The sequence below is a fragment of the Pongo pygmaeus genome, chromosome 2 (genome assembly GCF_028885625.2).
Source record: "Pongo pygmaeus isolate AG05252 chromosome 2, NHGRI_mPonPyg2-v2.0_pri, whole genome shotgun sequence".
In the NCBI taxonomy this organism is placed as follows: domain Eukaryota; kingdom Metazoa; phylum Chordata; class Mammalia; order Primates; family Hominidae; genus Pongo; species Pongo pygmaeus.
The window spans coordinates 192,585,671-192,602,132 of record NC_085930.1 but is presented as its reverse complement, the minus strand read 5'-3'; the positions used below and the strand labels follow the sequence as shown (position 1 = coordinate 192,602,132).

Below are 16,462 nucleotides of genomic sequence, written 5' to 3'. Positions count from 1 at the left end.
ATTAGTGCCCTTATAAAAGAAGCTTCGGACATCTGCCTCCCTCTTCCATCTCTCCTGCCATGTGAGGACTCAGCGTACACCCCTTTCACCCTTCCACCATGTGAGGATGCGGCAAGAATGCACTATCCTGGAAGCAGAGAGGAAGTCCTTGCCAGACACTGAACCTGCTGGTGCCTTGGCCTTAGACTTCCCAGTCTCCAGAACTGTGAGAAATAAATTTCTACATTTGTAAATTACCCAGTCGAAGGTATTTTGTTATAGCAGCAAGAACAGACTCAGACTTGTGGTTAAACATGTTTCGATATAAATTTATTGGCTATATTTCTTCTATGAATTGTCTGTTTTCAGTCTATGCCTATTATATTAGTTTCCTGTGTCTGCTGTAACAAATGACCACAAAACTTGATGGCTTACAACAATAGAAATTAATTTTTCTCACAGTCCTAGAGGCCACAAGTCCACCATCAAGGTGCTGATAGGGCCACTCTCTGGAGGCTCTGGGGATGATTCAGTTTCTTGTCTCTTCTGGCTTCTGGGGGCTCTAGCTATTTCTTGGCTTGTGGTTGCATCGTTCTGATATCTGTCTCCATCTTCACATGGTTTTCTCCATGTTTCTGTCTTCCTCTGTTTCTCTGTCTAACCTCCTTTCTCATCTCATCATACTATACCATATTATTGCATGTATACTGAATATACAATAATAATAATTATTATTGTTGTTTTGTCCACACACCATTTCCAGCCAACAGACTTTACTGTTTATGGGCCAGTGATATGTGAATTAATAATAAATATATACAGAATCCATAAGTCATTACTTATTCCATAAAATACATTTTTTCTTGCCTTCATGTCAGCAAAATCAGTGTTGGTATAGCGAGATTTTCACTTTGAACTGCTGAGAACAGTGATCTAAAGTCAATGTGATCTAAGTAAAATGTAATTGTGTTTAACAAGTTCAAACTTTGAGTATATTTGCTTCATGAATTACCAAAAGAAAAGTAAGAGCATTGATGCTTGGTTCTATTGGACTGGCTATGTCATTACCAAAGAATCTACAGCATCATGCTATGTGAGAGGAAGGATTTCTCAAGTTAATTCATTTGTTTTCTCTCTTATCTAAGCACTTCCGCAGTTCAAATCCTCCCTGCACTCTGAAGCAGTGTGTGTCCCTGATGACAGCAGTGACGCAACCCACAAACCACCCTAGCATTTGGATGCGGTCGCATTTTCTTTTGAGGACATAGACCAAGAGCTGTGGAGTATTTCCCTGGGTCTGAGCAGCATTAAAAGAGTAGATTTCCAGGGCTATGTGCACCTGCCAGCATTGAGCACTGGACCATGAGTGCCCAGGGCAGCCGAGTACCCAGGGCAGCCAAGTGTTCTTTAATACATATGTTCATGGGGGTAGGGTGTGAGATACTGAGCCCTCCAAAGTGAGGGTCTGGGCAGGGGGTGTCACAAGGAACTCTCTGGAGGTGGTGGGAGGGAAATATTCCATTTCTTTTTTTTTTTTTTTTTTTTTTGAGACGACATCTTGCTCTGTTGCCCATGCTGGAGTGTAGTGGCATGATCACAGCTCACTGCAACCTCCGCCTCCCAGGTTCAAGCGATTCTCCTGCCTCAGCCTTCTGAGTAGCTGGAATTACACGCACGTGCCACGACGCTGGCTAATTTTTGTATTTTTATTGGAGACAGGGTTCTACTGTGTTGGCCAGGCTGGTCTCAAACTCCTGACCTCAGGTGATCCTCCCACCTCGGCCTCCCAAAGTGTTGGGATTACAGGCGTGAGCCACTGCACCCCACCGAATATTCCATTTCTTGATCTGTTTGATGGTTACATCAGTGTATATTTGTCAAAATTCCTCAAACTGTATGCTTAAGGCTTTGTGCATTGTATTGCATGTAAATTATACTTCAATAAAGTACCAATAGCATAAAAAATAAAGGCTACCAGTGCACACTTTTCTGTATGTAAACTAAAGGGGTAACCACATATAATTCCATCACTTTAACACAACTGTTTCGTATATTCTTTTCTCATACGCCCACACATAATGTGCATAAACATATCACACGCTTGGTTTTTTCTTTCTTTTTTAAAATCTGCCTATAATCTCACCACTTGTAGGATTTTTGTGTCCTTGACATTGTATCTTAAATCTTTTTTGATGGATGTGGTCTTTATACTTGTATAATGATTGGTTCCATTTTTTCACTCTGGTAAAAATATTACAGTCTACACCGTTACATATAAAGTTTTTATTATGTTCTCATGATACATTTTCAGATATAGGATGAGTGCCTAAAATATTATGGAAATTTTAATGACTGTAATGGTTAAGACATTGGGCTTTGGAGGTCAGAATGAGCTGGATTCAAGTTCTGGCTCTGCATGATCCTGGACAAGCTACTTCAAATCTAGTTCAATATCACCCTTAGAGTGGTTCTGAGGATTAAATGAGGTCACATATATAAAGTATCTGGTATGGAATCGACCACATAAGTGCTCAATAATCATCAGGTAAAAGATTGAGAAACTACTTTCCAAGAGGATGCTACCTGCTTCACTCCCTGAGGTTATGCAGAAGTACTGATTTTCCAATATAACCCCAGCATTGTGTATTAGAATCTCAATTATTTTATGGATGAAATGAGATATTCTGTTGCTGTTTAAGTTTCATTTGTTGATGACTAGGAAGTTGGACATTTTCTAGTGTTCTTGATTTTTAAAATCTTTAAATTTCCTTCTAAACAATGATTCTGTCTGCTTTCAAAAGCCTTTACTTCATTATTCGTTATGGATAAGATAAAAGTCACTGTTATGGGGCAGGTTAAGCATCGCTATAGCACAGGACCCAGTAAAAGAAGGAAATATGTTTGTGTTGTTTCTGACCTGGCCAATATAACAGAGCAGTGAAATGCATTATGCCCCATGGGCTGGCTTTTTGTACCAGCCCAGCAACTGGTGTCTCTGAGCCTCTGGTCCAGAGTTTCCTCAGTGGTCAAGTCTAGTCTGGTTGTGGAGGTAGGAGGGTGGGGCGGGCTGGAAGAGGTTGATTTGAGTATTAGGGCACATTGCTTTTCTGTCATTGTGCAACTGATTCAACCAGTTAATCTGTGACATGCAAAGTTAGTGTCCAGCTCACAGCTGGTGCCCTATTCATGTTATTAACAGTTAGGGTCTTGTTACACAGTGCCTGAGAGCAGAGATCCTGGTTCATGGCTTGTTACGCATTGTTGCAGACTCAGTTGTTGAGATCTAGTTTGATCAACTGGCAGATCCTTCTGTTCCTTCTGTCCCCTTGATTCTCTTGGCAAAGCAGTAATGTCACAGGGTCTGCCAAACTTGGGGCAGCTGTTCTCTGTGCCAGACCGTACTTTTTCCCCCTTAACCTAGGTATTTATTTATTTAGTTCTTTTTCTTTTTTTTTCCCCTGAGATCATACTTGAATCTTTTAAATCATAATGTGACAGAAATTTCAGAAGAGCAAGAGTGGGAGGCTAAGGCTTTCACTGCCCTTTATCCTTTATCAGTTGCAGCAGTCAGACAGTGTTGAGATATCATCAGCCCTATTTCCTGCCCTCTGTTGTAAGGAGGGTGGCTCCAATCATTAGCAAAAGTCCTGGCCCCAGAGCGCATGCTGCTCTCTCAGCCTGGGAAGTGGGCAACACAGGGATATTGCTTGCTGCCTGCAGTGGAATTCCCGTGGGACAAGCTGGACTATTATTTCATCGCCTAAGAGTCTGGAGGCTGTGTGTGGCCTTTGATCCCGTCTGTATTTCTGGAACTGTGGGCCCAGGGTAAAATAGAGTCACACTTCTGTGTACTTATCAAGGATAGAAAAGAGACAAGTTTTTCCCTAGTGTATTTGTTTGCCCAGGATAGACATCGTGTTGAAATTGAATTATCACTTCTCTTTGCCTTACATGAGTAACAAAGAGACAAGTTTCTGCCAGGCACGATGGCTCACACCTGTAATCCCAGCACTTTGGGAGGCCGAGGCAGGCGGATCACCTGAGGTGGGAAGTTGGAGACCAGCCTGACCAACATGGGGAAACCCTGTCTCTACTAAAAATACAAAATTAGCCGGGCGTGGTGGCGCATGCCTGTAATCCCAGCTACTCGGGAGGCTGAGGCAGGAGAATCGCTTGAACTCGGGAGGTGGAGGTTGTGGTGAGCTGAGATCGTGCCATTGCACTCCAGCCTGGGCAACAAGAGTGAAACTCCATCTCAAAAAAAAAAAAAAAAAAAAAAAGAGACAAGTTTCTGTCTAATCCATGCATGCCAAAAATGGCAAAGAGCAAGCAGGAAGCCTCCACAGACCTCTGTGAGGCCAGGGCAGATGTGTAACAGGCACCAGTGCCTTGGTGGGTCACAGTTCTGTTCACCTGTTCCTGGGAGAAGGAAAAACCCTTTTACTGGTGAGAACACTGAGACTCAGAGTGTACTTGCCCTGATCGCCTATCTAGAAGATGGCAGAAAGGGCCTTTGCATGCAAGGCTGTCTGAATCTGAAGCAGGTCCTTTCCCATTGCAGTGGAGGTGTTCTTTTAGAACCAAAGATTTCTTGTACTTCCTCCCCTACCTACCTATACAGGAGTGGGAGGCAGGGCCTGCCAGCCCCAGGGCGGTCTTTGTGTCTCTTTTGGTATAGAGCATAAGTGTACCTTACTGGGGGCAGAACAGAGCATGCCCTATTCCAACAGGCCCGCAAGTGTCAGGCAACTGAAGTCTGGGTGTATCTGCAGTCATCTCCATGCCGAGTCAGAGGATGAGTCTGAGAAAGCCTCATGATCTGTTGCAGCTGGCCAGGTTGGGTCATTTGGCTCCTTTGCTAGGAAGACTTCAAGGATAACCATATCACTTCCTGGCTGGAGACCAAGCACTCTCAGCAAAACCTGCACTAAAAGCAAAGCAGCTCATTGCTCTTCTTAGAAAAACAAATTATGAATTTTAGTCCTGTTCATTTGATAGCCACAGGAGGCTGGTGAGAAAGGTCTCTGTCGGGGGATGGGGGGATGGGCAAACCTTAGATTCCCATGACACTAGTCAGCCTTTCAGGGTTGCAGGAGCCTTTGCAACTCAAGGCCAAGGGTCTGGGAGCTCTATCATGCATGGCTGAGGTTTGCCCTCTTAGCGTCAGGTGATCCGAGCTCTAGTTATTTGTTGTGTAACCACAGGCAAGTTCAGGATCTCTCTGGGTCTCCATGTTGTCATTTGAAAAATGAGATGGCGTGGGGATGGTGAGCCACCACACCCAGCCAGTAATTCTGAGGATTAAATGACATAATATATGAAAAACGCTTTTTCATACATTCAGCCTCAAACTGAGGATGGTGACCGCAGCCTCAAACTCCTAGACTCAAGAGATTCTCCTGCCTCAGCCTCCCAAGTAGCTGGGACCACAGGCATACATCACCATGCTTGGCTAATTTTTAAATTTTTTGTGGAGACAAGATCTTACTCTGTTGACCAGGCTGGTCTTAAACTTCTGGCCTCAAGTAGTCCTTCCGCCTCGGCCTCAGTACCCAGCCACCAGTTTATTCTTTAAGATTCCCTGGGAAATAGTTGAATGAAGATAATATCTTAGGCAGAGATAACATGAAAATGCCTTCCTCTCTTCAGCCCAGGTTGAAGGATTCCAAAGCTTAAACTTCAGGGTTCTTTCCTTGTATTGGTCCCTCCCAAAGCCTTGGTAGGGGCTCTAGAAATGTGTTCCACACTCAGATGCATAAGCTCCAAAGCACACAAGTCCAGATACAGCCCTGGATCTCAGAAATCAAGTTCTCAAGGGAATGATGTGCCAGAACCATCTCTTGATAAGTCCCAGATTTCCCAATAGTACAACTTGTCTTTGTTTCTTTTTAATTTCTTCTTGTAATTTGCACATGTTTAACTAACCCACTTTGTATTTCATTTGTGCAGATGAAATTATGCAGCAGGAAGTCAGGCCCTTGATGGCAGTGGAGATAATAGAACAACTTCACAGACAATTTGCCATTCTTTCAGGTAAGGGGCACATTCATTTGCATTTCCAGATTTTGATGGGGGGTCTTGAAGGGAAGGCCCAGCCTCTTGAACCTTGAGGAATATTATACTCAAATCTCACTCACCCCTTAGGCTTCACCCGGGACTAGAGCAGGCTGAGACCTATCCTGCCAGAAGAGGGTGGGATCTCATATATATTATTCCCTTTGCTGTTCAGTGCAATCTGATCTTTCCCAAAGGAGCCCATTTCTTTGTGGTTGTAAATAACAGAGCTGAAAAGATTTTGAGGAAAGAAAAAGAGACAACTACTGACATCAGCTGCCACCATGATGTTCTTCCAATGTTCCTGTTGGATGTTCTTCCAAGATTCAGCCTTACAAAGGTCTTAGTTCTAAGAGTTCCTGAGTGTTGCTGAGGTTGTTTGTTCTCCGGGAGAATTGTCTTTTATTCTTAGTTCATTTAAGGAGATTTCCATCAAGCATTTGATTGGGAATGAAGAGAGGCTGTTCTGACTAAAAGTCTAGCATTTTTTGAGCCTAGACACAACCCTGAAAGGCTATCATGACTTGAATAGTGTTCTTTCTTATTTACTCAGCCAAGGGTGACATGACTTTAATTACTAAAACTAGAAGTACATGCCAAACCCCAGATTGTGGTTAGACCCAACTTAGGAGAATGAAGTGGTAACATTAGATGCCCTTAGTATACAACATGGAGGGATAAAGTGGCAAGTTACTCTTTTCAACTTTTACATCTGTTCTGAAAAAAACAACAAAGCCATCTTAGTTACATCACAGAGAGAATATGTAGCTGGCATGAATTTTATTCTACAACATGGGATATTAAAAAAAAAAAGTCACATCTCTTTCTTTTCTCCAAATCACATTTAATCTGCTCCAAGCTCCTCATCCCACTGATTTGAAGAAGATGTAAACTCAGTTATTATTGGGATACTTCTCCCCACCCCAGCATCGCCTCCTGGGTGGCCACATCTTACACAATCCAGGACATTCTGGGGGAATTCTCTGGTCTTTCCTCCATATGAGTCACTGCTCACATAGTCACTGAAAGCTCCATAAATACAGGGTCCTCCTTTTTCTTCTTTCTGTCTGTATTGCCAATGCTTAGATCAGAGACTGGAACATGAAAGGTGCTCAGTACAAAAATATCCAAGTCCCTGTGGTCTACTCTGTGAGGCCGGTGGTCTCCCTGCTCCCCAAATGCCTAGTGAGGCACCACTGGCCCCTGTGGGAGGACCTAACCAGCCTCCGGAAGTCACAGTCTCATAGCTTCCCGCTGTGTCTAGGCTTGCGCAAGACAAAAGGCAGAATGGGGTCTGTCCTCTGGGTTCCTGGAAACTGTTGCTGTGGCCCTACCACAGAAGGCCCCGAGACCACCATGCAGCTCAAGGTCTGGAATGGACGACAGGGTAGGCTGGGGTCGGGTAGATTCCTAGAGCCTTAGACTAAAGCTCTGAGGCCTCAGTGCGTGATTCTGGCATATATAATTACACAATGGCTCATCTCAGGGATCAGCCTAGTGACTGATTAATTAATACATTTATGATCCAAATTTATCTCCTTTCAGTATTATTGAAGCATTTCTTTCTGTTCTTATGACTTAGAGGCAACGTAGAAAAAAACATAAACTGGTATCAGACAGCTCCAGATATGAATTTGGATTCTGTACTTACTAGCAGCATCACCTTGGGCAGCTTACTTCTCTAAACCTCAGTTTCCTCATCTGTATGATGGGGTTATTGTAACTTCTTTTTTTTTTTTTTTTTTTTTTTTTTTTGAGATGGAGTCTTGCTCTGTCATCCAGGCTGGAGTGCAATAGCATGATCTCACCTCACTGCAACCTCCACCTCCCAGGTTCAAGTGATTCTCCTGCCTCAGCCTCCTGAGTAGCTGGGATTATAGGCACCCACCATCATGCCCAGCTAATTTTTGTGTTTTTGTAGAGATGGGGTTTCACCATGTTGGCCAGTCTGGTCTCGAACTCCTGACCTCAGGTGATCCACCTGCCTCAGCCTCCTAAAGTGCTGGGATTACAGGCGTGAGCCACCACACCCAGCCAGTAATTTTGAGGATTAAATGACATAATGTATGAAAAACACTTAGTATTGCAACTGCTGAATAAGTGTTTTTCTTTTTTTCTGGTATCTTTTTATAGTTCTATAAAATGTTTATTTTGGGGTTCTATTACAAGTAAGATAATTTTTATAAGGAACCAACGTCATGCTCACAATAAATATGGTATACAATGCCACCATTGAGTCAGGAATAGAGATAATTGTCACTCCTTAATGTAGAACAGAGAACTGTGGAAACACACACTGGGCGCAGAAGACACTTCTGCTTTAGCAAGGTACTTTGACCATAATAAAGATAACCCTTCATTTCTGAGTTCCTTTTGCCATTTAAGTTTGTCTTCTTTTTTTCCTTCTTTTTTTTTTTTTTTTTGAGACATAGTTTCGCTGTGTTGCTCAGGCTGGGGTGCAGTGGCATAGTCTTGGCTCACTACAGCCTTGACCTCCCAGGCTCAAGTGATCCTCCTACCTCAGCCTCCTGAGTTAACTGAGACTACAGGCAGGCGTTGGCGCACACCATCATGCCCAGCTAATTTTTAAATTTTTTGTAGAGATGGGGTTTTGCCATGTTGCCCAGGCTGGTCTGGAACTCCTGGGCTCAAACAATCTTTCCATCTCAGTCTTCCAAAGTGCTGGGATTACAGGCGTGAGTCAGCGTGTCTGGCCCAAATTTGCCTTTCTTATGAAGGAGAAGCATGGATTCGCTGTGATAGTAATTACAACCTTGCAAGTCTGCAAGAATAGCGGCAGCTGTGGGTCTCTCTGAGTCAGCATTTTGTTTGGAATCAGAGGCCTGCTTTTCATCTTTAACCATCTCTCTTTTTCTGGCAGAAACAGCAAGTGTCAGCAAGGAGGCTGTTGTGGGGGCCTGTATAGTTGTTGTTGTAAAACAGAAATCTCTCGAATTAGGTCTTTTCCCATGGCTGTGGTAGCCTAAGAGCTGCAGCCTCAGCCCTAACTCACAGCAGTTTCCTTTTCCTGATTCAGGCAAGTAAGGTAAAGATTATCCCTACAAAATTTTCTACCAATTTCACTGATCTCTGGAAGGAGCCAGAGACCCTGTCAACCGGGAAGGCTGTGAAGGAGAGGATAGAGCCTTTTCCTCAATGCAGCCCTAGCTGCCTAGTCTGCTGAGCTGTGCATGTGTTCCCACGGCTGGTAGAAGAGCAGACGCTCATTACATGAAGCCTGACCCAGATTTGTGGCCCAGTGGTTTGCAGCCTCTGGATGCGAAGCCTGTGAGCAGGGCCACCAGCGGGAATTGGATATTGACCAGGGCTGGGGCCTCTGGTAGCTCTGACGTTGGAAGACACCTGCATGTTCACAGTGAATTTGGGATATTTCTAAATTCAGGGCTTAGCTAGGAAACAAGAGAGTATAAGCAGGTTAGTGTGGTGGAAACACTCTGGGCTTTGGACTCAGACAATTCTGGGTTCACATTCCAACACAACCAGTAGGTGGCTCCAAACCCCAGTTTTTCCATCTATAAGAAGAAAAGTTTCGCTCAGCATGGTATCTGACTACAAGGGAACTTAGCCTCTGAGACTTGTTTGTTTGTTTTTTAAATTGTATAACAAGGTCTGACGATAGAAACTCTTAGTATTGGATCAGTGGCTCGATGACATTAAGGCTGACATCTTTATGATTCTCTTGATGTTTTCTTCTTATTTGTCAACTCTTGATTCAAGGTGGCTGCTGCAATTCCAGACATCAGGTCAGTGTCCAAAGCAGGAAGAAGGAGAAGGAAAATGCTGGCTTCTTTGGTTCCATTTGTAGGAACTCTTGGCTGCCTTCTGCTATGTCTCATTGCAGAATTCTGTCACACAGCCATTCCCTGGCAGCAAGAGAATCTCAGAAGGCAAGCAATTAGGGTTCTAACTGCCACAGGAGATGGTGGTCAGGGAAAAGGGGATTGGGAGTGAATTAGCCATTAATCAATGTTTGCCACAGCTCCTTTCCTTTAATTATAAGGAATTGTCCTTTTATATTTATCTTGATGGTTGTTTCCCACTTAGAATTATTGTGAACTGAATCTCTCTCTTTCACTTTCTATCCCTCATTGCTCCCTTTCTCTGCCTGTCTCTTTTGGCAGCTTGAATCCTTTCGAAAGTAACTGATGAAGAAATCAACTGCTCAACACTCTTAGGCTTGTAGAGTCCCCAGTTTCCCCTCATACACACCGGTGAAGCCCAGGTTTGGTGGAGGGTAGGGCTCCCAGGGGTGAGTGGGAGGCTCCTAACTGAAACAATGGAGAATGTCAAACCAAGGAAGAGATTGGAGCCCCAACTCCTAACTTACATATGGAGCTAGTGACCTGAAACCTGGGAGGTGAGAACCAAGGGGCGATATCTAGAGCAGGACTGTTTAATAGAAATACAGTGTGGCCCACACATGTACTTTAAAATTTTATGGTAACCATATTAAAAAGGTTAAAATAAACAGATACAATGAATTTTCATTATATATTTTAAATTTACCCATATCTAAAATAATATTTCCACATGTACTTGATATTCAACATTATTGGGATTTTACCTTTTCTATTCTAAGTCTTTGAAATCTAGTTTGTATTTTATACTTACAGCATATCTCAATTTGGGCTGGTTACATTTCAAGTTCTTAATAGTCACATGTGTCTAGTGGCTGTTGGATTCGGTAGTGCAGGTGAGAGGGAAGGTTCTCAGTCATGTTTGACTGAATATCTCCTTTTTATAACAAATGATTTGTATTGCCCTCTTCCATCCTAACATGAAATTTATAGATACTATAACTTACATCTGCAAGGGTGGGCTCAACAACTACAACAAATAGGCTCCAAAGAGTATAGAGCTCCAACTGTAACCACCCAAGGGGTTCACCTTGCCTGCTGCCCAGACAGAACCAGGGGAATTACAATGGAGAAAGAGTAATTCATGCAGAGCCGGTTGTGTGGGAGACTGGAGGTTTGTTATTACTCAAATCAGTCTCCCCGAGCATTCAGGGAACAGAGTTTTTAAGGATAACTTGGTGGGTGGGGGGAAGCCAGTGAGCCAGGAGTGCTGATTGGCCAGAGATGAAATCACAGGGAGTCGGACCTGTCTTCTTGTGCTTAGTCAGTTCCTGGGTGGGGGCCATAGATCAGGTAAACCCATTTATTGATCTGGATGGTGCCAGCTGATCTATCAAGTGCAGGGTCTGCAAAATATCTCAAGCACTGATCCTAGGAGCAGTTTAGGGAGGGTCAGAACCTTGTAGCCTCCAGCTGCATGACTCCTAAACCATAATTTCTAATCTTGTGGCTAATGTTAGTCCTACAAAGGCAATCTAATCCCCAGGCAAGAAGGAGGTCTGCTTTAGGAAAGGGCTGTTACCATGTTTGTTTAAACTAAACTAAATTTCTCCCAAAGTTAGTTCAGCCTATGCCCAGGAATGAACAAGGACAGCTTGGATGTTAGAAGCAAGATGGAGTGGGTTAAGTTAGATCTCTTTCACTGTCTCAGTCATGATTTTGAAAAGGCGGTTTCAAAACACACATAACAGAAATTAAGTTCTTACTCTTTTACCAGTTCTGCATGTAAGTTCCTGGTCAGCAGACAACTTTTCTCTATGTGGAGGTTCAGGAATGCTCCTTTGAGTTTCTGGTTCTTATTGTTGTTATGCATATTGCAGCCTTCTTCTTATGTGTGTCTGGGGAGCAGACAGGCTAAGAGAACATGGAAGGAGCATAGTGCTTCTTAAAATTCTCAGCTCAGAGATAGCATACAGCACATTCCATTGACTTGAACTTGTCACAGTCGTTTGAACAAACTTAACAGCAAGGGAAGCTGGGAAATGTAGTGTAGCTATGTGCCCAGGAAGGGAAAACTTAGGTGAACAGCCACACCTACCTATGCACATATTTTTAAAAATTAAAAAATAAAATATAAGGAACTGTAAAGGAGAAATCAAAGGAAACTAATTATAGTAAAGTAACATATCTTTCAATAGTATGTATTTCCACATGCATGGCTAGCTACATGAGAATAATGAAAGAGGTGCTTGCCCTTCAATTTGGAGTCACCAAAAATGTGATGGGTGCAAATGCTGGGATGTGGTGGGGTGATCAGATACCTGGAGTGACTTTATTAAGATTAAAAAAAAAAATTCTTGGCCGGGTGTGGTGGCTTACGCCTGTAATCAATCCCAGCACTTTGGGAGGCCGAGGTGGGCGGGTCACCTGAGGTTGGGAGTTAAGAGACCAGCCTGACCAACATGGAGAAACCCTATCTCTACTAAAAATATAAAATTAGCCGGGTGTGGTGGTGCATACCTGTAATCCCAGCTACTTGGGAGGCTGAGGCAGGAGAATCGCTTGAACCCGAGAGGCGGAGGTTGTGGTGAGCCGAGATCGTGCCATTGCACTCCAGCCTGGGCAACAAGAGTGAAACTCCGTCTCAAAAAAAAAAAAATAATAAAAATAAATAAATAAATAAATATAAAAATTCTTTATGATTATTTGTAAAAACAGAGTCTGGGTTCAGAGCATTTTAAATGGATTTTTCACTTAAATTAAGCCTCTGGTAAGACACTTGGAAGTCACGTAGCATGTGGGGCAATTCTTTGTTTTATTACGGAGAATGGGTCATTTAATATCCTAGGCCCTGAGATTTCCAAAGTGCCTCCCAGGAAATGGTTCTGCCATTTCCCCAGTTAAAATCTTGTGTGGAGGAGAAACGGAAAATAGATACTGGAAGGCAAAGAGCAGTAGGAAGATGCTTTGCACCCTTCCCCATCATTGGTCTTTGCCATCTTCCTGTAGGATTTCCCGTATTCTCAATTCACCTGTGTCTGAAGCCTTCATGCCAGCTATCACCAGGGCCCTTTCAGCAATCACCTTCTGTACCCCAAGCACTTAATGTTTTCTGCACTAAAACTAGTTGTCTTTCACTTAATGAAAAGGTACAAAATCATAGTAGGAGGAGTAAAGTTTATTTTAAGTTATCATTTTACTTAGTACCAAATAATTTGGGGTTGTTTGTATTCCTTGCATTCAAGGAATGCATTGGACTTTGGAATAATCACTTTCTCCCTATTGCATTACCGCGTTTCCTCAGAAGGTGGCACTAGATGCCATGTTGTGGGTTGCCCCACAGTTGTTAAGTCTAGCTCTGTTTCCTTGATGCTTCTGCCTCTTAAGACTAATATTCAACAGTAGGTGAGTGTCCACAGTTAACCTTAGGGCCTCTCTGCTGTTCAGTATTGGTAGTAACCAAGATAGAAGAAAACTTCACCTTTTTTCATTTAGATGGGGATGGCTTTAATACAGTCAACTATAAAAAGGTAAAATTGGCCGGGTGTGGTGGCTGAACGCCTGTAATCCCAGCACTTAGGGAGGTCGAGGCAGACGGATCACTTGAGGTCAGGAGTTCAAGACCAGCCTGGCCAACATGGTGAAACCCCGTCTCTACTAAAAATACAAAAATTAGCTGGGCATTGTGGCGTGTGCCTGTAATCCCAGCTACTCGGTAGACTGAGGCACGAGAATCGCTTGAACCTGGGAGGCGGAGGTTGCAGTGAGCGGAGATCACACCACTGCAGTCTAGCCTGGGCGACAGAGTGAGATTCCATCTAATAATAATAATAATAATAATAATAAATAAAAGGTAAAATTAAATGGCATAATCACATTCTAGTGAATATTTTAGGGTATTTTAGTTCCTTGAAATGTTTTAGCCAGTCCCTCAGCAAATGTTGATTATGCAATTACTACAGTGTTATAATGCATCTAAATTTAGCTTTTTAAAGACGCAAATTCTCTGAATGCACATTTCTCTGAAACTTCCCATAGTTGTGAAACTGCAAAGAGGAAGAATATTATTAGATGAAAGCTGTTAATATCCTCATCAGTCACTGTAATGAGGTAGTTCAATATACTTGTCTTGATAAACATCTAATCTGTAGATTTCATTTTTGGAAATTTAGAGTAAACATATAGGATTAATAAAGAGGTACCTTCTGGGGAGGGATGACTGATCATCCAGACAAATCTCACATGGTTTCATTCCACAGCAATTGGTTTCTGAGCACCTAAGACCCATATTAACAATACTCACAAGAGACTCATGCAGAAAAACCACAGCGCTTATTCTTTACATAATATACTTACATTTGCTCAATAACACATTCCTTTTCTTGAAACAAATTTACAATTTACATGGAAAATCAGATTATAAACAGAAGATTCTTATCAGGCTTGGAGTCAGCACCAGAGAGTTGACTGGATGATCTTACAGTGGTATCATCAGATAGACTGGTAACATGGGTTGGACTCTCAGAGTGGGCTGGCCCTCTCTCCTTAGGATAGCATTGGCTATACACTGCCCGCCTTTGCTCCTCTGAGTCCTCCTCTTCTGTAGTTTCTTCGTGGACCACACATCCTCATTAATCACACAATCCCCGCTAACCACACCCCACACTGATATGTCTGTCTCAGATATGTTGAATACATTCGGTCATTTGTAGTTGGCCTTGCCTTGAGAGCCATGATTCCTCTTTAAGTGGTTTCTCTTCAAGGACATAAGTTGGTAGGTGCATGCAGCTTAAGCTCCTATACCACTGGCTAGGGCAGAGGTTCCCAAACCCTCTCAATTCTCTGCGCCTTAGTATCTCAGTCTTTTTTTCATGGCCCCCCTAGGCCAAAAACAATAACTAACATGTCAGACAACTTAATATGTATCTATGTCCCAACAACTTAGTAGCTGTTTGAAAAAATAATACATATAAATTAAAATATTATTTTTTCTCTCATTTTTATTCTTAAATAACTACAACTATCTTAAACCGTGCAATCAAACTAGATATCACCACCTTTATGTCTTGTTCCACATTGATTTTCATACTGTTTTTGCTTTTTATTCCAGCAAGTACCAAACCCCCAGCTTTATAAAGATGCAACACCATCTACAAGAATATAATGCAATTTGATGTTGAAACTGGGAACTACCGGGGCCGGGCGTGGTGGCTCATGCCTGTAATCCCAGCAGTTTGGGAGGCCGAGGCGGGTGGATCACCTAAAGTCAGGAGTTCGAGACCAGCCTGGCCAACATGGTGACACCCCGTCTCTACTAAAAATACAAAAATTAGCTGGGTATGGTGGTGCATGCCTGTAATCCCAGCTACTCAGGAGGCCGAGGCAGGAGAATCGCTTGAACCTGTGAGTCAGAGGTTACAGTGAGCCGATATTGCACCACTGCACTCTAGCCTGGGTGACAGTGGGAGACTCTGTCTCAAAAAAAGGAAAAAGAAATAGGGAACTACCTCAAGCCAGTAGTAGTGCATATGGTGTCTGACAGATGTCAACTGTCACTGTGTTTCCCTCAAAAATTTAAAATAGTCACAGTGCCCCCATGAGTTTACTGTGGTTCCCTGCTTGCCGGCAGCGCAGTTTGGGGACTGTGGGGCTAGAACTTAGTCAAATGGCTCCATGTAGCTGCAAGGGGACTGGGAAATAGAATCTATTGAATTTGGTGGTCTCTGTTCTGAATTAAATGTGAATTTTCATATTTTTACTTTCACAGGAATATCTTAAATTGCTATTTATAAATTCTTGACAGAAAGCTGATTATTGCTTCCTTGTAATAATAATAATTATAATCATGGTCACCATTTTTTGAGCAGTTTTATATATTAAGCACCCTGCTAAGATGCTTCTCATTTGTGCTGTCACTTAATCCTCACAATACCTTACCACGTAGGTACAAGCATTATTCCTATATAATAAAATGGTAGGCCATATATATCTATATATATACATATATATAAATATGAAATAAACACATTAAATATCTTGCCAAAAATCATATAGCAACAATGTGGCAAAGCAGATTTGAACCAGGCTGTCTGATTTTAGCATTAACTCTCTTAACCACCATGCAATATTACTTTTGACATTTACTGACTACAAAAATGAAGAGCAATATTACATATTTGTGTTGGCATTATTTACTGTTCTGCCTATGCTGAATAATTAAATCAGTATTACCTTTTACACAGTAACTCTCTTCAAAGGACTCAAAAATTTGAATTCTTACAATGCCATGGAACCAGCATGAATGAGAAGAGAGACTTGTTCAAAATAACTGTGTTAACTTCTCCCAAATTCTAGTCTGAGATAATATAGGTAGGAAAAGAGGTGACCGATATTCTTTCGCCTAACTTCCCTGCAGAGGTGTGACAGGACAACATTTTCTAACGTCTTGACCACCTGTGTTTGTTGCAGGAGGCCGAGGGGAGGATGGCGCCCCCATCATCACATTCCCAGAGTTTTCGGGGTTCAAACACATCCCAGATGAAGACTTCTTGAATGTCATGACCTACCTGACGAGCATCCCCAGGTGAGCCGAGCACAGTGTCCTGCCGCCT

General features: G+C 42.6%; 1 protein-coding gene across 1 annotated transcript in view; it reads left to right on the top strand.

The window, feature by feature from the left end:
* The window catches only part of MCF2L2 (MCF.2 cell line derived transforming sequence-like 2), a 247,265-nt gene that overhangs the window by 30,549 nt on the left and 200,254 nt on the right, over nucleotides 1-16,462 (top strand). The window contains exons 2-3 of the mRNA XM_054479976.2: nucleotides 5,929-6,012; nucleotides 16,320-16,434. Of these exons, the coding sequence (XP_054335951.1) occupies nucleotides 5,929-6,012; nucleotides 16,320-16,434 (199 nt within the window). The remainder of the gene's footprint in view (nucleotides 1-5,928; nucleotides 6,013-16,319; nucleotides 16,435-16,462) is intronic.